Source organism: Mus pahari, chromosome 15 (assembly GCF_900095145.1).
Source record: "Mus pahari chromosome 15, PAHARI_EIJ_v1.1, whole genome shotgun sequence".
NCBI classification, from domain to species: domain Eukaryota; kingdom Metazoa; phylum Chordata; class Mammalia; order Rodentia; family Muridae; genus Mus; species Mus pahari.
In genome coordinates this window covers 67,515,904-67,537,421 of record NC_034604.1, presented here as the reverse complement: position 1 = coordinate 67,537,421, position 21,518 = coordinate 67,515,904, and the positions used below count along the sequence as shown (strand labels likewise).

Below are 21,518 nucleotides of genomic sequence, written 5' to 3'. Positions count from 1 at the left end.
AAAAAAAAAAAAAAAAGAAAAGGAAAAGAAAAAGACTCTTTGCTTCTATATACAAGTTGAACTCCTGGTGGTCTCTGGTGATCTGCAGGGCCTAGGCAAAACAGTTGGAAGGGTATGCATGTACATTTTGAAAATATATCAAGACACTAAGTGAAATCTCATCAACTGTATCTTTATCATTTCTGTATGTATGTATGTATTTATGTAGTCTACCCCTCCCACAATTGGCCTCTCACTGTGAATGAGTGGGCAAGTGTTTCTGGGTGGTCTTAGTGACTCAGTGTCTGTGCATCCTGGCACCACCACAAAACCAACAGTCTTGAGCTTCCTGTTTTATCCAGTCATCCTTCGTTAAGTTGTGGCATGTTGGTATTAATTCATAGTAACAAGTCCTTAAGGCACAAGGTAGATTCATTCTGATGAATTACATTTAGAACATTGGTGTCAGAATCACCAGCTATCCCAGAGTCTAGTAACCATTGGTTATCTGTAGTAATCATTAGGGTTGGGGGAGGCAGCATTCAAAGATAAACTAATGGAGGGTTTCAGGGCATGGTGTACACAAAGAGGTACCTAGATGCAGCTAACAGGATGAAATGGAAGGCAGACCCAAGATGAGAGTGGGAAGTGTATCAGGAGACTCAACCCACATCAAAATCATTTTGAGTCTAGAGTCATTTAATTAAACTACTATTGTCTAACATTCCTGGTATTTTATGAGTGCAGATTCTGTGATAGTGAAGTAGAACAGGGTCATTTGGGCAGGAGACACAACAAGAACTCAGGGTGCTGGTAGACATGCAACCTGAAAACAGGAAGCACACAGGCCAGCTAGACGCAACTGTCACCAGTTGTGAGGAGAGGAATTAAGATCTGAGTATACTTTGACTAAAAAGAGGAACAAGGGTAAGTATTGGTGAGAAACAGCAGCAGTGGTAGCCAGACCTAGGAGTCCTATAAGGCTCGCGGTACAGAGACATGATGTCATGTAGCTCAGGCTGGCTTCAAACTCTCTCTTTAACTGAGCCTCTACCTCCCTGTTACAGGATAGATGGTGAACCCTGAGATTGTGCTGTTTACTGGAAAACACTGTTTCTAGATGTGGTGCGGCTCAGCCCTTAGAACACATCTTTAATCCTTCTGGCTGGAATAAAGCCACACCCTTAGTACACACCTTTAACTCCAAACAACGAGGGTAAAGTTAGTTTGTAGAAGGAAGCACCTAAGTTTGAAAGTGGTGTTTAATCAAGTGGCAAAGTGACCACTCGGAGAAAGATCTGACGGAATAGAATACGCCCAACTCTCATGAGGAGAAGAGGTTAGGGAAGCTACTTAAGGGAGAGCAGTCCAGTGAGAGAGGAGGAGGCGGCTGTTTTACCAGGAGAGTTTCACAGAGACAGGCTGCAGAGAGAGAACAAGCTAGACCCAGGTGAAGACAGAACAAGCCAGAATGAGAAGGAATCAGAAAATTAGAACATATTGCCAAAGTTAGTATGAAGCTAAGCAGAGCAATTCAGGAGGGGGTTGGAGAGGAGTTTGCGCTGGAACAGTTGAGTTGACCAGCCAGCCAGAGTTCAGAAAGAGCTAGAAAGGGTGAGCTTATTCAGCAGTAAGTCTCAGTAACTAGAAACAGGCTTGTTACTGACCAAAAATCACACTGTCTAATAGAAATATAATACAAAATAGATACATTATTGAAGTTTTTCTAGTGACTGCATTAGTTAAGTAAAAGTAAGAAATTAATTTTGATCATATATTTTGTTAATCCAATATATCCGGAATATTACCTTTTCAATATGTGACTCTGAGCAATTTCAACACATAGCCAGAGGTCAAAGTCAGGTGTGGCAGGCAACTACAATCATGGACACAGACGCTGGGATTTGTGAAGATCAAGGAAAGACTTTGCTACTGCAGCATAGCAAGTTCCTATTTTAAAGAACAATGACTTCATCCAGGCTTGACTCTGGCCTATACTCATTATTCACTGTGCTGAACAAGTTATCTAATCTCCAAGTCTAGGGTTTCTCATCTGTCAAATGAGAAAAAGAATCGTGCCAGTGGCTGCTCACATCAGTTTGTATTGCTTTCTCCTAAGGAAGTTCTGTGATCTGACACTACACCTGAGGAGAGCCATGGGTGGCTTCTTTTGCCTCCTACTTTTGCTGTGAGAACACAGTGTATAGTCGGCCTGCCTCGGCTTTGGCAGTATGTCTTTTTCCTGTTCCGTGTTGGTTATGAACATAAATAATGGTCACCAACAAATGGCCTGGATTCTGAGCACTGCATGAAGATACATGGCCCTAAAGTGTTGTTTCTGTCCCTCACAAAGTCATCTTGTGACCTCACAGCCCATAGCAGCTTCCAGACTACCTTTTTCCAGGTCCAGATTCTATAGTTCTTAGACCTAAAGAAGAGGGAGGCCTGTAAGCCGACTAAAGTGTGGCATGTGTACAACGGACTGCAATACAACTGTGTTCTTGATTAGTCCGAATCTGTCTTCCTCACGTGGCCAACAAACCTATTATCTCCCCTTAACAGCTTTATTTGGACAGAAATAAGCAGCACGTGGGTGACATTTTTAATGAAAGGGGAGACTCCCAGGGCCCCTGAAATTACTCATATATTCTATAGGGCTATACATCCAGTAGAGTTCTGCCATAACTCTGATTACACATGGTAGCACTTCTGGCTTGTAGAAATCAGTTTCTGCAGAAATAAAGGAACCCATGTGCATGGATGAGGAGTGCCTGGATTGTTATCAAAATGTATCAAATTATTTTCTTATGGGCTACCATTATCAGGCCACCATAGGAGGCAACTGGCTTATTTCCAGTCTGGAGGGGTCACTTTTGTTCAATACCAGTTATTCATTTAGCTGGCATAAGGAGCATTCTATTATCATACAGAGCTTCAAAGCCCAATTCTCTTTCCATAGACTCTTTTCTTAGGGTTGCACAACCAATTCAACGTTATACTGTTGAACCATAGGCAGTGCAGATCCAGAAACTGCCTCCTGGTCTAGTGCCCTTCCAAAATACTCCCCCACCCACAGCTCATAGCAAGGAGTCAGATCTCATTTGAGGAATATTGAATCAAAACCAAAAACACCAAGGTCCCAAGTGGTGATTGTAGCTGGAGGTCGGGGAAAGGGTATGGGTGTAATGGTAGACAGATGAGCAACAAAAAACCCGCTGCATCTCAGGTGTGTCCCAGGTGAAGGGACCCAGCCAGGACAGGCTCCACCAGGAGATGGATAAAGTCCCGAGTTTCCCTGCACAGACATCCTTACTTACTATGATCACCGCTTTGGGAGTGGGGCCCTTAAATTCCCTTGGAACAGTGCCAAACCGCTGGCTGTACATCTTCAAGTCTCTGGGATGGTGGCGACAGGAAACTAGAAAGCCGGGTGGAGTTTACTTCCCAGACGCAGAGTGCTGGTTGCCATGGTGCGTCACCCCGCCCACCGCTTCCCCACGTGCTGCTAGAGTGAAGGTGGGCGGGCCAAAGTGGAAGTTGTCCCTAGTCACTGGCCCATAAGAGCAATCTGCTGCCATCAACCCGCCCATCCACTGCCGAGCACAGGGACACCTCCTTTCATCTCCTTCTCTTCCTCCAGGTCTCCCCCAAAAGACTGATGGGATGGGGACCAAACCTAAAAACCCTTAACTGAAAGGGTCAAAGCACACCTCCGTGTATTTTGCTAGTATGGCACGTAACAGACCTAAAAGTACGAGAAAGGTTAGTGGACCTTTGAGGCTACATTTTGTACTTTTTTTTTGTTTTTGTTTGTCTGTTTTCGAGACAGGGTTTCTCTGTATAGTCCTGGCTGTCCTGGAACTCACTTTGTAGACCAGGCCGGCCTCAAACTCAGAAATCCACCTGCCTCTGCCTTCCAAGTGCTGGGATTAAAGACGTGCCCACGCCCGGCTCGAAATTAATCTTGATGGCGATAATAATCACATGGCAACGTTATGCTTGGTTTTGTTTGTTTGTTTACAATTTGCGAAATATTTTCAGGATCAACCTTTGAGGTTGACAAAATTCGTACAGGGTTAAAGGAATTGAAGGTATTAGCTTTCTTTAGTTTGCAGTGAAGTTGATTAAGGTTCAAGAAGCCGAAGTGCTTTGTCGAGTCACGCAACTGTGAATGAAATCTTCCTACTGCACTGAACAGGAAATGGGACTCACACTTTGGGCTAATACAGGAAGAGGGCAGGTCAGATACACTGGCGGGGCAGTTGTCTGACTGGACTGGACACAATAGTCTAAACGGAGTAACCAGCTTCGGATCAGAAGTCCAGATACTCAATTCTTGAGTGTCAGGATCCCAGGCAAAACTGGCAATACAATCCAGGAAACTAGAAACTAGCCAGTCTTCAGCGTTCATGGAAACCAGAGCTGCAGTTCCCAGTAACAGTAAAATGGAGTTATACAGCTTAAGAGCCAATTGATTGCTACTGCAGTGCCCCTGTTAAGTGGGCTGGGGGGTAGGGGAACAAGGCCAGGGGGGGAGGGGAGGGCAGTAATAAGGCCAGTCGCTGACAGTACTAAGTGCAATTCATGTGTATACACATTTAAGGTTGGTTTTCTTCCAAACAGCGTGCTTAATTATTTGTAACCCACCCACTTCAGATTCTCTACATGGTACATCTCTAGATTTGCATTCCATTTCCTGAATTCCAGGTTCAGCTTTTCAGCCACAAAAGAATGTCTTTCTTCTCTTAATAATAATTGCTTTTCTCTCCTACAATACTTCTTCTTTCAACTGCAGCTCAGTAAAATACTCTTTTTCATTTACTGCTAACAGTTTATGTAGCCTGAAACAAAAAAGAAAAAAAATTAAGAGGCTGTCTGGGTTCCCAGACCACGTCAGGAGAGGCAGCTCCCTCATCTGAGTGCTCTCAGTAGGGACCTTTGGGTGGGTGTCCCTCACCCCAGCACACCCTCTACAGAGGGGAAGGGATCCCTTCAGCAGGCTTTGTGAAAGACCCCACAGACTGGGGTTGCATGCACCACAAGCTTCACCCTGAGATTTGGGGTGCCACAGAGGTCTTGCTGGGGACTCTGGGAAGGCCTAGGGGAGCTGAGGTTAGAGGCAGCCAGCTGCTTGCAGATATCACAGGACAATCCTCCAGCAGATGAGCCCAGCAGCACTAACTCTCGGTTCAGACTATTTCACTACTCTCTGAAGAGTGGGACCAGCTTTTCCATACACCACGAAGCTTTGCAGGGAGAGGCTCTGCTCCAGGGCAGCTGACACCAGCTTTAAAATCTACCCAGCCTAGGTCTAGAGGAGCCTTACAGACTGCATGGTGGGAGGAATAGCAAGTGCACAGCCAACCTCTTCTTGCCACCCATGACCCATTTTCCCACAGCAGTCAACACTGTAGCCACCACCGAACATCCCTAAGGAAACACTAACATAAAAACAATAGAACAAGAAAATCTGTTTAAAATAACTTTACAATAGAACACCTTAGAAATAGAAATGATTAAGTTGTTTTCAACTTCTATACTTAAAAAAAAAAAAACAAAAAAAAACTCAAAAAAGGACTGGCTTCTCCACAATATACTCAACTCTATATTTGAGCATCAAAGTCCATAATAACCTGGAGATCTTTTTATCACTTGTAAGATATATTGATGCATTTTATAAAACTGCATTTCTGAATCCCAGTATCATGAACAGTGAGAACTATGGGCCAAGCTTTCGAGACCTGGATGAATGAATGGCACAAGCATAGCTGAGACCAGCAAGCCTGTTACAGATGAGCTTGACAGGATTTCCTTACTTGCTGGGACCATCATGAAATCCATCTTCAGCCTTACGTTTTCAGCAATGTAGTTTTGTTATGTTATCCTCAGGTGAGTGGTGAGCTCTTGGGAGCTGAATCATGGCAGAGTGGCTTTCTAACATGTCACCTTGGTCACCTGGACTATAAACTATACTTCCTGGGATCCTCCCCAGTTACTTCAGTTAAGAACATCCACAGAAACGCTGTGGCTAGTGGAAGTGAAGCAGCGGTGGGCTGTTGTTAACACTTGGGAGGCTGGTGCAGGACACCAAGCACTTTGCAGTTCATACACGCTGTCATTAGTCTGCTGTCTCACCTTGGTATGGGGAAACAGCAAGTCCTACAGCCAGGCCTTCAGTTGCTACAATTGCCCTGGGATCTTCCTTTAGCTTCTCTAGTCCTAGGCCAGCTGCTCCTAAGGACACTAGCTTCTTCTGCAGGATATAAACATCATTGAAGCTGGAGGCGGTGAGACACTGCATGGCTTCCAGGCCGTCTTCTTGAATTCCAACTCTTGTTCATGGACTCCCATATGTCTACCTACCCTTCCTGACTCCCCATCCTGAATACTTTAAGTCCCAGCATTATATATAAATGACAGTCCTAGAGGCCGCTAAACCATCGCTGCAAATTACATAATGTAAAACGTCTCCCAAAACATCCTTAACATGCATATACCAGCCTTTGTTGTACTGATTCTGATCTTTTGATTGTCCCCTAGTCAAACACACATAGTAGTCAGAATCTTCATTCACAAGTCAAATGCCAACCATGCACATGTCCCTTAACACACCACGCACTATCAGAGCTACTAGGATACGAGCGACAAGTGGTGCTAGGGGTTGGAGAGCAGCATGATCCGGACACAACTAGGCAAAGCAGGGCAAAGGCAGAGACCACGGTGGCGGAGCTCTGTCTTGTGAGAGGGATCCAGGTCTGCATTACCTAAGACAGCAGAGCTGGGGACGAAGCTAGCACACGGGGTAGGTACACAGGACACACATATGGCGAGGTACTCAGTCCAGTAGGTACAGAGGACACACATATGGCGAGGTACTCAGTCCTGCCCTGTAAAGTTTGCTAAGTAACAAACTTTACACTGTTTGGCATTTTAAGGATGGGAAATGAGGTAAGGCTGAGCCAAGACTGGTCCTCGGGTAGGACTCAAGTGTATAAATTCACTCAGCCTCCTAACACACCTTTGGCTGAGGGCAGGAAACAAGCAAAGGTCATCAGAGAGAAGCTGTCAGGAAAACAGGGGTCAGGCTGACAGCTTTAATCCCAAGCACTGCCCTGCCTGAAGTGAGAGTGTCTGGACACAGCAAACTGTCGGCCAGCAGTGTGAAAGGACACACTTGGGAACAGAGGGAGCCTATGCAGCATCCAGGGCCTAACAAGGTGACCTGTCCACCCACAGCCTGGGCCTTCCTTAAACCACGACAAAGGCAAAAAGTAAAGGATCTCGTACAGTGTTCATAGTGAGCCACTGCTATTTCTAAAGTCACTGAAACTGTTACTGTAATATACATTATTGCACAGAAGGTTGCAGCTAACAGTTTAGTGGCTTAAAGAACAAAGCTTTTATAGCCTAGGTGTATGTCTAGACTCGACCAATACTAACTGTTTGACACTGGGCAAGTTCATCTCTTCTGAATCTATTACCCACCTGCAAAAGTGCACATCAGTGTGTTCCTAAGGCCTACTGTGAGGGTTCAGTGTTGCTCAGCTCCACAGGGGAGCTCAGCAGTCCCTTTCCCTCCTTTATTCACGGAACATTGCAACTGTTGTTTCCCTGAGAAAATGTTCAGACACACTGCCGGGTCATCCAGAAGCCACCGACAAACACTCTGAAGATGGCTGTGTGAGTTGTCTGCAGGGGCTTCAGCTACCCTTCCCTAGCTCTACCAGCCAACTTCTCATCCACTGAGATCCTCGGAGGAGCACATGTGCTGCCAGCCTTCTACTCTTGCTTTCTCTTCCTCTCCAGCTTGCTTCCTCTAAGGTCCAAGGACTGAGCAGGCCTGCTCCTCGTTGTGCTTGTAGGTTTTTCTCCTAGGGTTGATTCACACTCAAGCTCTGCAACCAGGCCAGGGCCCAGCCCCTGGAGGATCGGGGTTGTCTCTCATAAAGCCGGTCTGCAAATATCACCTTCAGTCCTACAGTCAGCAGAGGCTCCCGTCTACTGCATTTTAGCGTCAGGGTTTCTAAGGTCCTTGGGCCTAGAGAAGAGGGAGCAGGTCTGTCTGTTGAATGAGGTTTGCTATGTACAAAACACAGCATCACAAAACCATTTTCTACTATTCTATACGTATCTCCACCTTATTTATCCCATAGCCACTTTTCCTTCATCGATAGACTAGCAATGTAAACAGTATAGCACTTGTCTGTCACAAGGTACTAATTTATTTCATCTTCTTGAAAATCCTAAGCTCCTGAGGGCGGGGTCCTGTATCTCCTCCTCAGGGGTTAGCCTTACAGGCTTCACTGTCGTTACCAGTGGGAGCCCCCAACTGCTCCACACCGCCAGGACTCAGTCATCTCCACCTGCTATCTACAAGGTACATTACTAAGGTCTCTAGCTTTTAAACTATTTGTGGAAGCAAAGGGATCCAAGTGCTTAGTCTAATCATTGTTCTAACCTTGGAGTAATGTGGGGCATCCTCCTCCCACCACAATGGCAGCTCTCCTCACTTCTGTTACTAGACTCACAAGGACAGGTTTACATAGTATCTGAAACCCAACAGCAAAGGTTTGAGAGGCACAGCCCTGTTGACCCACAGAGGCTGTTCTGGGGAGTGGGGGTTACGCTTGAGATCACATAGCTACTATAGGCTTAGCTCGCACAGTCTCATCAAGCCCAGTCCCCTAACCAACTCCACTGCTCAGGCAAGTCAGTGTCATCTGTGTGATATAGACCCTTCCCATCAGCAGGGACACTGCACCCACAAATGGGCTCTTAAGTACTCCAAAGGCCTTCAAGACCACAGTGATCTGCCTAAGAATGTATGACAAGTCTAACTCCTCAAGGATTTTCTTAGGGAGGTTGCAACCAGTCTTACTTTATCTGTTTTCCTTCAGTCTCATCATAGATAAGTCCCATCCCTTCCCCAAGAAGAAAGCCCTGAAACCAATGGGTTGGGTCTCAGGAATAATCCTTACAATGCTGAGTGTACAAACACACACACACACACACACACCTTTATATCCCTCTGCACCAAACCAAATTGCTAACCCTAGATTCAAAACTCAGGGCATATCCAGCCAGCACCCACCCCATCCCCACACCTAACTGTACGGAGCACACCTTGGCAACCAGGCTTCTGCATCTCGGAGGCGGGTTCCACCCAGGCTGAAAATCTCCGTGATCTGAGGAAGAATTCACATCATGGATCAGTACAGTGGGAGGAGATAAGGCAAGGTCAGGATAGGGTTGGCGCATCCCCCAGCACTGACCACTGGCGTGCCAACCCCTCCTATCTCCTCTGATGGGGCTGATTCAGAGACATTAGCTTCTTTTTTCTCTTCTTCATCTTCAGGGCCAGGGGGCTCTTGTTTCACAGGTGGAAGGTCTGGGTCTGCAGCCTAGAATTAGGAAGGTCAGTAATTAGGACAGGGCTGGCCTGAGGCAAGCTTTTTCTTTCTTTCTTTCTTTCTTTCTTTCTTTCTTTCTTTCTCTCTCTCTCTCTCTCTCTCTCTCTCTCTCTCTCTCTCTCTCTCTCTCTCTCTCTCTCTCTCTCTCTCTCTCTATCTCTATCTCTCTATCTCTCTATCTCTCTCTCTTTCTTTCTTATCAGCTAGGCCATTATGTAGACAGACCTAGCTTTAATCAATAAGAAATGCCACCTCCCTGCCTGTGAGCCTTTCCCATACCTCAACCATCTCCAGTCTCCTGGGAGCTGGACAAAATTAGTTGCCTATGAAGAATACAGCATCTGCTAGATATGCTAATTCAACAGAATGGTCATAAACAGCACACTTATCACTCTGACTATCCTCTTGTTTACAGACCACCTGTGTAGCACCAACAGCACACCCATTATTGCCCAAACCTTGCTAGGGAAGCCAGACTGCAATGTGGAAGAAGTCAGGAAGGTCGTGACTGCTGTCCACTCCTCTGGGGCATCTACCGTCTCTTGCTTCACCTGGGGTAAGGCCACAACCCAACTCGGGGCAGAGCACTGGGCCTCCTGCATAAGGGAAGATGGCAGCAGATTTGGTCTCAGCTCCACAGCAAGGCTGGGTAGAGCTGGAAGAGCAGGATGAGAGCCTTACCTGTACTGGGGCTTCTGTGCATGTAGCAGTGCCAGGTACCTGCAGGACACTGCTGGTACCCTCTTGTAAAAACACAAAGTCTGTGTCAGGTTGGGGCAGTACAGAGCCTCTACCTGCTTGCCACCTTCTTGAATCTTGGACAGGGCCTGGTGGCGTTGTGACCACAGCCAAAGGGGCCTTTAAGGGAGAGCTCAGTTGGAGTTGTCGAGCAGAAGCAGGCCTCTCTTGATGGGCACGATGGGTACGACGGGTACGTTGTGGACTCAATCCTGCTCCTTCCCCAGATCCTGACCCAGTACTGGGCAGCAGCCGCTTCTGTGAGAAAAAGATTGGGTGCTATGGTCAACTGGTGCCATCTGATCACCCATGCCCACCTTGCCCTATTCAGTGAACCTGCTAACTTCTCATCAGACCCAGCAGTCTGCTGCTTTCCTGAGTTCTCACCACTCAGCCTGCTACTCAGTCTCCTATAGGCAATGGCAGTACCAGCTGGACTCATTTACCCTAACACAATGTCTGTTAATCCTCAACTCAAGTTACTAAACCACCCACCCATCTACCAGGCCTGCCCACCACTCCCAAGCACTGGGAGGTGGGCCAGAGCCAGCCTAGCCCATGCACCTGACCCCTCCTGCCCCACCCACCATGGCAAACTGCAGGCACTGGCGCCAACGACACTTCTGGCGCTTCTGGTTGCCACCCCCGAATTTGGGCTTGTCGCAGCAGAAGTCACAGCGGCCACAGTCCATCCGCCGTAGGCAGGCTGCACAGGCCCCACACTTGCGGTTCTGCCGCTGGTTCGTGTAGGGCTGCTGGGGTGGAGGGAACGGTGGTGCCATCACTAAGGGCCATCCTCAACACCCTCATGGAGAAGCTACCTACACACCAGGCTCAGCCTAGCTCTCCTCAGCATCTGTGACTTCAAAATACTACAATCACTGTGCCAGCTGGCCTCCAAGACCATTAGGACTGAGGCTGCTCCATCACTGTGCATTTCGGCATCTGCTACTGAGACAGTGTCTCCAGACCTCCCTACCGTCAAGACTCTGCTGCTGTTCCATGAGTTCTCATTGCTATGCCAGCCGTGTTGGCTTACTCTATCCACCCTGGTGAGGGTCACTGTTCAGCCATCGATGCTGGTTCATCTGACAGGAAGCACTGTCGCTGTGCTTTCCCAGAGCTGCGTATCCCACCCTGGTACTCACTATTACCCCTACTAGTTCCAGTACAGTGCCTGCTTCCTTGGGGTTAAGGAAGCAGCCAGAGTCTAGGCTTATCCAGGGAGGGTGGGGCCACTCACTAGCTCGTCCTCGTCTACACAGTAATAGATGAACTCAGCAGGTGATGTGGGTGCTACGTCGCTGATGTGCTGCAGAGGCAAATATGCTGGGGTCAGGGCAGGTTCTGAGTAAGTTTAGGGTTGTGCCTTCCCCCTGCCCACCAGGGCATTACCGGCTCTGTGGGCTCTGGGTGCTGTGATGCAGGATATGGAGGAAGTGGTGGGGCTTGGGAATGACGGTGAGAAGCTACCTTCGAGCTTCTCTTACTAGAATCACGTTTACCCTAGAAGCCAAAAGAATAGTTAAGGCTTGGTGGCACCAGGTAGACACTAGACCCAAGGAGTGCAGAAAGCATGCATTGAGTGGTCAGGCAATGTGCAGTCAGGCACTCACAGCGGGGGAAACCACACCGTGGGAAGGGCACTGCTGACTTCCTTGAGGGTAGCCCTGGAAGCGGTGAGCAACGTGCTGGCAGAGAAAAGTAGGTAGGCAGAGCAAAGGAGGTGAGAATGGAGAGAAGGCAGTAAGACATGAGGCAGGGAAAGCCAGATTGGCTTGGAGGAAGAAACAGCAGTGGTGCTGGTGGATTTAATAGCAGAAGGAGCTCTGGTCCAGTCCTGGCTCCACCATCACCAGTCCCTTCCAGCCAGACTCACCCAAAAACAGCGCCGTTGCAAACACCTCCACTGGCGCTTGAGACCAGGGCGGGGAAAGCGAAGGCAGATGCGGCAATGGCCACAGTCCTCTTGAGTCTGACAACCCCGACACACGCCACACCCTCGGCTCTGTGGGGAGGCCGGAGGTGTGACGTCTGGAGTCAGGGCTATGAAGGCCGGGGACTGAGGTGAGCCTGGGCCCACCCCTTGTGATTGGACTCACCTTGTCCACAATCCGTAGGCAGCGTCTCCGCTCGCACTTGCAGTTAAGCCCTGAAGCCACATCATTGGGCAGCTGCAGGCAACAGGTGGAGCATGCCCCACAGTCCTCTTTCACCAGGCAAGCTGTGCACTCCCCACAGCCAACTCGCTATCAGAGATGGATGGGCAAGGTTAAAAGCCTTGGCTCCAGGACCGTTGCTCTCTCTCTCCAAATGCTTGCACACCTACTATGCAAGTCTCCCATTAGCCTCCTTGTCACACATAGCTGACAAACTACTGACTAGTTTGCCAACACTAAAGCTGCTATGATGTTCCCCTACAAGGGCTCTGTTAAATGTATCCTTGTGTCTGCTGGCAGCACATTAATTCCCATTACTGGATCTACAAACAAACCAATAGCCAGGTCCCTATCGAAAAAAACCAACCCACTAATCATAAACCCTCTACCAGCCCTGTCATTCCCTACTCCCCTGTGGACTACAGAGACACACTGTTCTTACCTTAAACATTCTCTGTTCGCGGTTGAAGGCGATTCTCTGTGCTGGTGGAAGAAGGGAGAGAAACAGAAACCACGCTTCAGACATGTGGTTCAGCTACTCCATTAACCCTGACTTTACCACCTTACAAGGGCAACACAGTGGGGCTCACAGGCTGATTCCAGATATGCAAATGCTTCTAACATAACTTCTAGCTTAGCCTGGCACTGGGTTTACAGTGTGACCTGTCTAATGCCCTTTACCTCGGCAGTCTTTGCACAATGTCTTGAGTCTCTGCCTTTTGATACCATCCCATGACAAGTGGATTCCACAATTCTCACAGCACCTAAAGTAAAAAGGGCAGGAGTAAGCACCTCCAATCCCAAGCCACGCCCACCTGACTCACTTTAAACCAATACTCACGCAGGTACAGGTGCAGGTGTATGTGAAGATGCAGATGCAGATGAAGACGCAGATGCAGACACAGATAATGAAGCTAGAGCTGTGGCAGTAGGGGCCTTACTTCGCCCCTGTGAAGTCTCTCTCCTGACCTCACTTCGCTGCAGCCCAGCCTGCAGCTTCTTAGTCTTGACTGGTTTAGCAGGCTTCTTTTTCTTTTTCCTGGGGACAGCCAAGGGATGGGTCTGAAGATGAAGACAAGAAGCACACAGATTAATGCCCAGGTGTCATGTGACACAATTGCCCTAACATCGGTACAAACATTGTCAAGTACCTTGGGAATGGGATAGCATAAGATGCCTTGTCTGAAGTCAAACAGGGTAAGATCACATGCAGGGCCCAAGTATCGAGTCAGCTCAACTTTGCTTCGGATCTTTTCTCCTGTGGGGCTGAGAATGAACCAGGATGACTAGGCACCAAGATGTAGCCAGTGACATGCCACTCACACATCCTCTCAGATCTGGTGAGATACAGGAAGCAGTCTGGAGTCTGTGTGCCCCTACCCCAATATAAGTAATAGGAATACAAAATGTGAATATAAGTACCAGCATGCATACAAACATTAATAAATAGTATAATCGAGACCTCATTTTGATCTATAACATCATATATTCTATGGTAATCCCATAAAATAGTGAAAATTTCATTATCTGGCAATACTGTCATAACACAATTAATGCCATAACAAAAACATTATTTAGGTATCTGTAATAGTGTTACTGTAAACAAATCTAGTGCAAGGCCTATAGCGCAATGATATAAAATACATATTTGATTAATGATAATTAGAATTACTAGTTTGTGAACTTAGTGTAATTTTATCATGAGAGCCCTACTTATAAAAAAAATGTGATGCAAAACTGCAGTGGTAAACTAGTAGTAACCGCATATAATTAAATGTTTACTGCTTCTCTTGACTTCATGATTCTCTCCTATGCTTGATTTAATCTGACTTTCGTTCAGCATAAGAGCAGTACAGAACAGTTTATTCATACAGTTATATGGTACTCAATGATGTTTCCGTCGATAACCAACTACATGTATGTGATGGTCCCGTAAGATTATGTTATCTAATGATACCACCCATGTCCTAGTTTTATAATCTATGATTTTCACATGATAATCCATTAAATAACATGTTTCTCCAAATATATCAGTACCAGTAAGCAATGTATGACTAGATGAATACTTAGCTTAGATGCACAGGAGTGTATGATACTACTTGGGTTTGTGTAACTACAGTCACTGTTTATTTCTCAGATTATATTACTATTGGTAACTGTATATAGGCACACAAATAGGTCAGACATGGTGGCACATGCCTTTAATCTCAGAATTTGGGAGGCAGAGGCAAGGGGATGAATTTCTCCGAGTTCAAGGCCAGCCTGGTCTACATGGTAAACTCTGGAGCTCTCTACAGAACCTGCCTCAGAAGTAATTCAACACTAAAAACAAAGGCTCATAAATATACTTACAACATGCAACACCAGTGTTAAAAATCAACACAAAATATAGCCATATTAAGTAACATGTAAGTATGTATTTTGTTTTGCTTTAAGAGGGAGATCTCATTTTAACCCAGAGGCTTTGAAACCCGCTATGTAAAGAAACACGACCTAGAACTTGTAATGCTCCTGTCTCTACCTGCCCCTGCCTCCCAAGTGCTAGGTTTTCAGGAGTATATCACCATGCTTAAGTTTATGGAGTGCTCACAAACTCAAGGCTCTCTGTACATTACTAATGCTCTCCGTACTTAAATATCTTGTACTGCATGCAAAAATGAGTAATAATAAAAGTTTGTAACAAATATTTTTAAAACATGAAAATGAAACTATATGCAAAACAAGGTGTAAGTATGGTTAATGCTGAGGGATGATACCCCAGGTCTTTTCGCTTTCCAATTATGAGAGACACTGTCTCTTGAAACAAACTATCTACTGTTTATAAAAACAAGTAACTTTAGAAAAAGTCCCCTTCCAGGAGAAAAGGGCAGGATACCTACTGAACTGACACTTGGTTATGCAAGCTCAGACAGACGGGGCCTTGCTATGCCTCGTGCAGCACACATGCTACTGAGCCCTCTTCATATCAGTCTATGGGAACCGGGACTCAAAGAAATACCAAAAGCACAGTATTATGGATTCTGATCCTGTGAGAAACTTTGTTATCACTGGCCCAGAAGTATCACATTTCCTACCAGCATCCACAAACTAACAAATCGATGTACTAATCTGATGTATATTCATATGTACATACACAATTACTTAGAAGTTTTGAAATTTTTATATAACCTCATGTGAAAAAAGTTATAAACATAATGAAAACTATATGAAATTTTATTACATTCTTCTAGGGAAATGGCAACTTAAACAGGAAAAATTTTAATAGCTCCATCAATAATACCATGCTTATAAACTTCAATGTTGATATATTTACAGTCAATTTGCACTATATATGCTAATTATGTAGTATGAAGTTGCTACAAACCCTGATTTTTGAAACAAGGACCACTGTGCCTATAGGAGACACAGGTGGGTTCCAGCAAGCCTGTCACATCTTCAAGCAACTGATCAATAGTCCTGTGTTTTATGTGTCTCTGCTTAAAAACATTGGCTTCATACACATGACTCCATGACTGTTAATGACTAAGAGCCACGGGCTTTAGAGGGTCTTTTATCTAGGTCCATCTGCTACTGTTTTGTTGTTTTCCTGAAGACACCTGCTGTACAGAACATGTACCATAAATACGTTTCTACACCGTATCATCCTGAGACACACAGGCCAGCCAGAACCAGCTGAGCTGGGTCCCCTTTCCCTAATGACGACTGACACATTTTTGGCTTTTCTTGTAAGGACGCTGGTACTGTGCTTGGCCATTGGTTCAGGGCTTCACACATTTAGCTACCTTAACTTCTCTGAAGCTTCATCAAGCACTATAGATGGTAATTTTTTTTTGTTGTTTTTTAACAAAAAAATCATGTATTCTCAATCATTCGATTTTACCATTAAAGACTTGGGAGCCTGGTAGCTCAGAGAGGCAGAGAAAGCACCCAGTTGACCTTCCTCCTCATCAGACAGCCCAGCAAGCGTTCCCCACTCACACAAAACCCCTTCTTCAAACTGAAAGTCCCTCCCTTCTACTTCCTGTGCATCTCTCTATTCACCCTCATGACTACCTTTTATTCTCTATGATATTTTTAATAATCTTATGTTCACTTCCTGTCAACTGGTTGCTTGTTCTGCCTAAGGTTGAGCCACACCACAAGTAAAAATAGATTTTTTTTCCCAGTAGATGTAATCAACTCAGGGGGTTCACAGTGTGATTAAATAAATATCCTACAACAATTTCTGTTCTTTCCAGAGCAGCCTCACGCACATCTCAGCAAGTTTGCTCTTCTCGTTCTGGATGGACCAGTTCTGATTTTGAACACAGCAACTCAACAAGATAGCACTGCAATTCATGTGTGAAGAAGCTTATCTGACAAGGAGAAAAGGAAGTCTTCTCGCACTCACAACACTAGAAAATACTTCAGCACTTTATTTGGGAGTCATTTTAAACAACACATTTGCCAACAAAAGCATGGCTCTAAAGAGACAGTAGAAAGGATGACCAGTTTACAGAACCAGAGAGAGAGAGAGAGAGAGAGAGAGAGAGAGAGAGAGAGAGAGAGAGATTGAGAGAGGTTGGGGGGTGGGGGTTCTTGTTTAACTTTGATTCCGAATACATGCACTAGACATTTCAACTTCTTAGCTGTTCCATGTTGTCTGTGAATAATCACAAACGCAGCAAATATTGACTTTGATCAAATCAAATCAACTTTATTAAGAATACATGATTAAGAAAACACAAAACTTGTAATAAGGATTGACTACGTGCACAATTTTAACTCCATCCATAGATTTAAACACACCCCTTTGCTCTAATTACTACGGAGGTCCAACACCACTGAACACTGTCCAGAGCCCACCCGTTACCTCTGGTAATAGATGTCTGAGCGTCCACAAGAGGCCCCTGACTTTCTAAAGGCCTCTCGGCGTTTCCAGCCAGGGCCCAGGGCTGGGCAGTCTTGCCAGGTCTCAGCCATAGATGCTTCAGGGACAGAACAGAAGCCTGCAAGACAGAAAGAAGGTAGAGTATGGGGAAAAGTGGCAAAGTATTTCCAGGTCACAAAAGCAACCTGTTTCTCCCTCTTCGTCCTCCTCCAAACATGCATATTACCCTTCCTCAGTCTGAGAAGACTCGTTCCTCCTATTCTGGGTAATTTTCTGGTTCCTAATTTTCTGGTCCTCAGGACCCTACTTCAGTGTTCTAAGCACCCATTTAAACTTTCCTTGACCTGAGTTTCCAACGTCTCCTGGTAGTCTAGCTGCATTTATGGCTCAGAGCCCCCAACTCCTCCATACATTGGATCAAACATTACCCACATTCTTCCCATTCCTCAGGTTGGAAGCCTCCCAAGTGTCCCTCTTAAGTTCAAGAGTTCGCCCCAAAGCTTATTTTCCCCTCATTATTCGGACTCACAACTCTTCTCCATCTCAGTCGCAAACGTCTCAATTGCTCACCCCTACAGCCGGTGTTTAGCTAATCTTTCTCTAACTGTATGTACCATTCTCCATTTCTCTTATCATCTTGTGAAACTTCCTTTTCCCTCCGCAGTGACCTGGCCTCCCAATTTCTCAGTTTTGTGTTCCAGGACAAGGCCATCCCTCCCAATCATCGGACATTCTACTTCTTTTTGTCCGCCACGAGTCTCCAGTCCCTCATCATTCGATTTCTCCCGTCTCGGGGCCCTATCTTTGCATGATCAGCTTTGGGACGCCATTTCTATCCTGTTAACACGAAGACCCAATGACTCTCTGAACGTTCTCGCTCTTCTACTCCTCGCCATCCTCGTCCCAGAATCTAGACACCGCTGTCAATGCCCTGAACCACATCCCTTCCTCTTCGGTCTTTCTGTGCAGTTCCCCCAGTCCCCTCGTTAAACATTCAGAGGAAGCCATTCCTTCTCCGGACGTGAGGGCCCTTCGCGCCTCCACGCTAGTGTTCCGAGCCTCCACAGCCTCTTCCCGAGCTGTCGCCACTCCCACGGCTGTCTCACCAGCTTGCCACCAGACCCGCAGCTTCCTCCGCTCTAGGCCCGTGGACCCATGGGAAGGATACCGCTTGCGCGACCCGCCCGTTCCACTCTTCCTCTCTTCCTCCTCCACCACTGCCTCTTCCAAAACAGTAGTTGTAGCCTCTGCGGCGGTTGCTTACTCCGGAACCGGAAGCCCAATGCTTGCCTTTGGGGCTCCGACTAGGACCAGGGGCTGTGTGTGCAGCCTGGTCACGCGTGCCCTCAGTGGGGAGGCTCCGCGCCTGCGCACTGAGGCTTCACAGCGGCGCGCGGGTTCCCGGGGATCTTCGGCGCCTGCGCACTGACAACACCTGCAGCCCGCCGGGTCTCGGTTGCCTGTGCGCCTGTGCGTCTCGGTGCACGGGCAACGCCACCTTCCCTGCTGCTCGGCTCCAAAGTCGCTCCGGACACAAGGGGGCGTGAATGGCCTGGCCGGCTCGGCCCACTCTGAGTTTCGGTCTCCATAAATAGCAGGAGCACGGAACGGTGAGGTTCTGCCTGTCCACTTCCTTTTCCAGGAGACACTCTGCCTTTGTTCCTGCGACTGCCTTCTTCAGGATTGGTACCCACTTCTTTGTGGAATAGGATCGCTGCACCCTGGCCAGGTTTCTTGCTTGGGAACCAAGGAGGAGGCGTGGTGTGCAAGCAAATATAATGAGGGCGCCAAGTGACAGATTGCCCGTTCTCAAAGGCCCAATGGGAAAGAATGGTGAACTGACCAAGGTAATTTATTTTGCTTTAAGCTGACTCCATTTAGTGTGCTTCACCCTTAGCACGGCCGGGTTGTGGTGTTACAAAGTTGGAGGGCTCGAGACTACTGGGAAAGACCACTCAATCAAATCCAATTAGCAGAATTTTATTAAGCTGGCCACCTGACTGCACCCACCAGATCGTGATAAGAGACTGAGACCCAGACTTAAAACGGATGGGAGGTTTTAAAGGCAAAACCACAACTGGTTCATTTATGAGGAAGTTGTAGCTATGTGAGGAAATGCCTTACTTCCACCTTGCACACAATTATAAGCATGTTTACAGAAGCCAGAGCGAGCAGTTAATCACTGCTTGGTAGTTACACAACTCTGGGAAGTGGGTAAAGGGACTTTGAAAATTCCCTGAATTTGTTACAAGGTCCTGCTAATAGACCGAAGCCCTAAGGCAGTTCTCTTGAGTAAAGTAGATTTGATTTGGGCCATGCCACATTCTCCACTGGTTCTGGATCGTGTGGATCAAATCATTCGTTCATACTCAGTGTTGGGCTAAATAGTGCTACTGGGCCTGCAGGAACTCAGAAGTTGGAAGTTCTGGTTCCTGGGGGCTAATGCGAAGCTCCCAGGGCTGGTGATTCAGTCATTCCTGTTGCTGTAAGAAGAAGAATGAGGGCAGCTGAGACCACCCTCTTGCTTCTACTGACAGCTCTTGTCAGTCAGAAGGCGTTCCCTACCTTCCGCTCCATTGTGCACCTGGGGAATGACATGACCCAGTACACGGAGACTGCCATCTCCTGATGCTAATTCCAGTTTCTTTGCAGTGAGTAACACATGTAACGAGGCCAAAGGTACAGGCCAACCAAGTCCCAGCTGAAGCAAGAAAGTCCATCCTCGTGTCCTCAGACCTACTGTACAGATGAGAGAACAGTAGGACAGACTATAAGGGGAACTGGGAAAGGCATAAACTGAAGATTCTAAGTGTCAGTGTCACAGCTCTGTGGGGAAAGGCTTCCCCAAAGGAAGTGTTATAACCCTGCTTTGGACAGAGGGGGGTAGAGTGGCAGGAGGAGGTTTCCCTAGTGCAAGTGTCACAGGAAAAGGTATCCTGGCATTCAGGAGCCAGGAATACAAAGAAGTCACACTGCACAACAAACCTAACACGAGAGATTTATTGGCAGGGGAAAAACACCCAAGAGGGGAGCTGCCTTTGCTTGGGTGAGAAGCAGCAAGAGTAGGGAAGAGCAGAAGACAGGGTTTGTATAGAGTTTGGAGGTGCAGGGGGCGTTCCAGGGTGGAGATTTCAAGCTCAGGGATTGGTGGTTTTTCCAGTCCTGAGCTTGGGTTTATTATTCTGTAGGGTAGAGCTTTGCCACAAGTGTCTGGAGGGACTCGGTCTGGCCATTATGGATATTAGAGTGTTCTGTGGGCAGAGGTTGGTCATTGGAAGTCCTCAGGGGCAGGGTCTGGCCACTGACATGCCTCAAGGGTCTTACACACATACACAGACACCTAATTTTGTTTACTATTGATAAACAATCAGGGGCCTAGAAAGGGAGATAATGTTATTCAACTACCCGCTGAATGGTGGGGGTTGGGGGGGCAAGCATCAAAGTCCTTGAGAAGAAGAACTTAAATCTTCACCATCAGGGTATAATTGGGGTCACCTGGCTCCACAGATAAGGTAATCCTGTAGCAGACACTGTTTAAACATCTAGTTAGAAACCTTTGGGATTTATTGTTGAAGAAATCTAGACAAGAGGTTAATAAGGCAGGATGCAACTGGTAGGACTTAGAAAAGGAGGAGGAGGAGGGTTAAGAAGGCTAATGTACAATTCCATATTAGACGAACGATGATCCTCTGGCCAGAGAGACATCGAGTTGTTTCTTACAGTTTGTTGGAGTTCGGTCTGGAGTTGTCAGATCTTGTCTTTTACTGTGACCAACTGGTTGACAGAGAAGCATCCTTCTTCTCTGAGAAAGACACTTTCTCTGCTGTTCGTAAATCCTCTCCTCACCGATTTTGTAGCACTATGGTGGCCAGTGAGTCTATTTGGCCGTGGAAGGTAAGGACAGTCTGAGCTACCTGTTGAAGATCCTGGATGTACTTAGATGAAAACTGATGGTAAATGTCTAGTAGGAAAGTAGTCCCTCTACTCCAGTGCCAATGCCAGTGATTATACCTAGGACTTGGAGAAAGGGTAGGACCTGACTGCTCATCTGTCAGACCATCCTGCTATAAACCCTCTGATTGGAGCCCGCAAGGGTTCATCACGAGGTAGAGGTACCACTCCTAGTTTTCGTGGTTAAGGGGGAAACACCAGGGCCCAAGTCCCAGACCACCCAACACATAGGCAGTAGTAAACCCTAGTGGTAAACACCAAGTGAGGTGTTGCGAATGTCCGGACATAAGGGCAGGGTGGTAGTGTTCAGAGTCAAAGTATTATCCCAGTCTGTGGGAGCCACTGTGCCCTAAGGAGGTAAAAAGCAGTCTTCAGCCGGGCGTGGTGGCGCACGCCTTTAATCCCAGCACT

General features: G+C 46.8%; 2 protein-coding genes across 14 annotated transcripts in view; both read right to left on the bottom strand.

Moving 5' to 3' along the window:
- Positions 1-3,461, bottom strand: part of Cfap53 (cilia and flagella associated protein 53) — a 65,572-nt gene extending 62,111 nt beyond the window's left edge. The window contains exons 1-2 of one of the 2 annotated variants that reach the window (XM_021214975.1): positions 3,297-3,461; positions 1,788-2,032 (exon numbers count right to left, since the gene is read on the bottom strand). Coding sequence is in view for 1 of the 2 variants with exons in the window: in XM_021214974.1 (XP_021070633.1) it covers positions 3,297-3,365 (69 nt within the window). In the remaining variant the exon portion in view is untranslated. The remainder of the gene's footprint in view (positions 1-1,787; positions 2,033-3,296) is intronic. The other variant, XM_021214974.1, reaches the window with a different exon arrangement.
- Positions 3,462-3,964: 503 nt separating this feature from the next.
- Positions 3,965-18,464, bottom strand: Mbd1 (methyl-CpG binding domain protein 1). 12 transcript variants are annotated; one of them, XM_029546978.1, is made up of 17 exons: positions 18,263-18,464; positions 17,139-17,274; positions 13,438-13,552; positions 13,128-13,348; positions 12,968-13,050; positions 12,729-12,769; positions 12,230-12,376; positions 12,007-12,135; positions 11,744-11,818; positions 11,523-11,633; positions 11,371-11,439; positions 10,715-10,882; positions 10,071-10,385; positions 9,848-9,985; positions 9,252-9,380; positions 9,103-9,164; positions 3,965-4,820 (listed from the first exon to the last, which is right to left on the bottom strand). In XM_029546978.1, exons 2-17 carry the CDS (start codon positions 17,246-17,248, stop codon positions 4,748-4,750), a joined length of 1,986 nt encoding a protein of 661 aa, XP_029402838.1. In that variant the 5' UTR covers positions 17,249-17,274; positions 18,263-18,464; the 3' UTR covers positions 3,965-4,747. The 12 variants fall into 12 exon arrangements, with proteins under 12 accessions (XP_029402838.1, XP_029402840.1, XP_029402832.1 ...); XM_029546975.1 differs by lacking the exon at positions 18,263-18,464 and adding an exon at positions 7,947-8,017 and having other exon boundaries at positions 4,745-4,820; positions 17,139-18,039; XM_029546980.1 differs by lacking the exon at positions 11,744-11,818.
- Positions 18,465-21,518: the final 3,054 nt, after the last annotated feature.

Excerpts from the sequence above, each read along its gene's own strand:
- Mbd1 (XM_029546972.1), bottom strand. The coding sequence starts at position 17,377 with ATGCATGTTTGGAGGAGGACGAAGAGGGAGAAACAGGTTGCTTTTGTG. Across the intron at positions 11,634-11,743 it reads ACGGTGTGGTTTCCCCCGCT|GGTAAACGTGATTCTAGTAA; the intron begins GTGAGTGCCTGA and ends TTTGGCTTCTAG. Across the intron at positions 9,165-9,251 it reads GAGGGGTTGGCACGCCAGTG|ATCACGGAGATTTTCAGCCT; the intron begins GTCAGTGCTGGG and ends ATTCTTCCTCAG.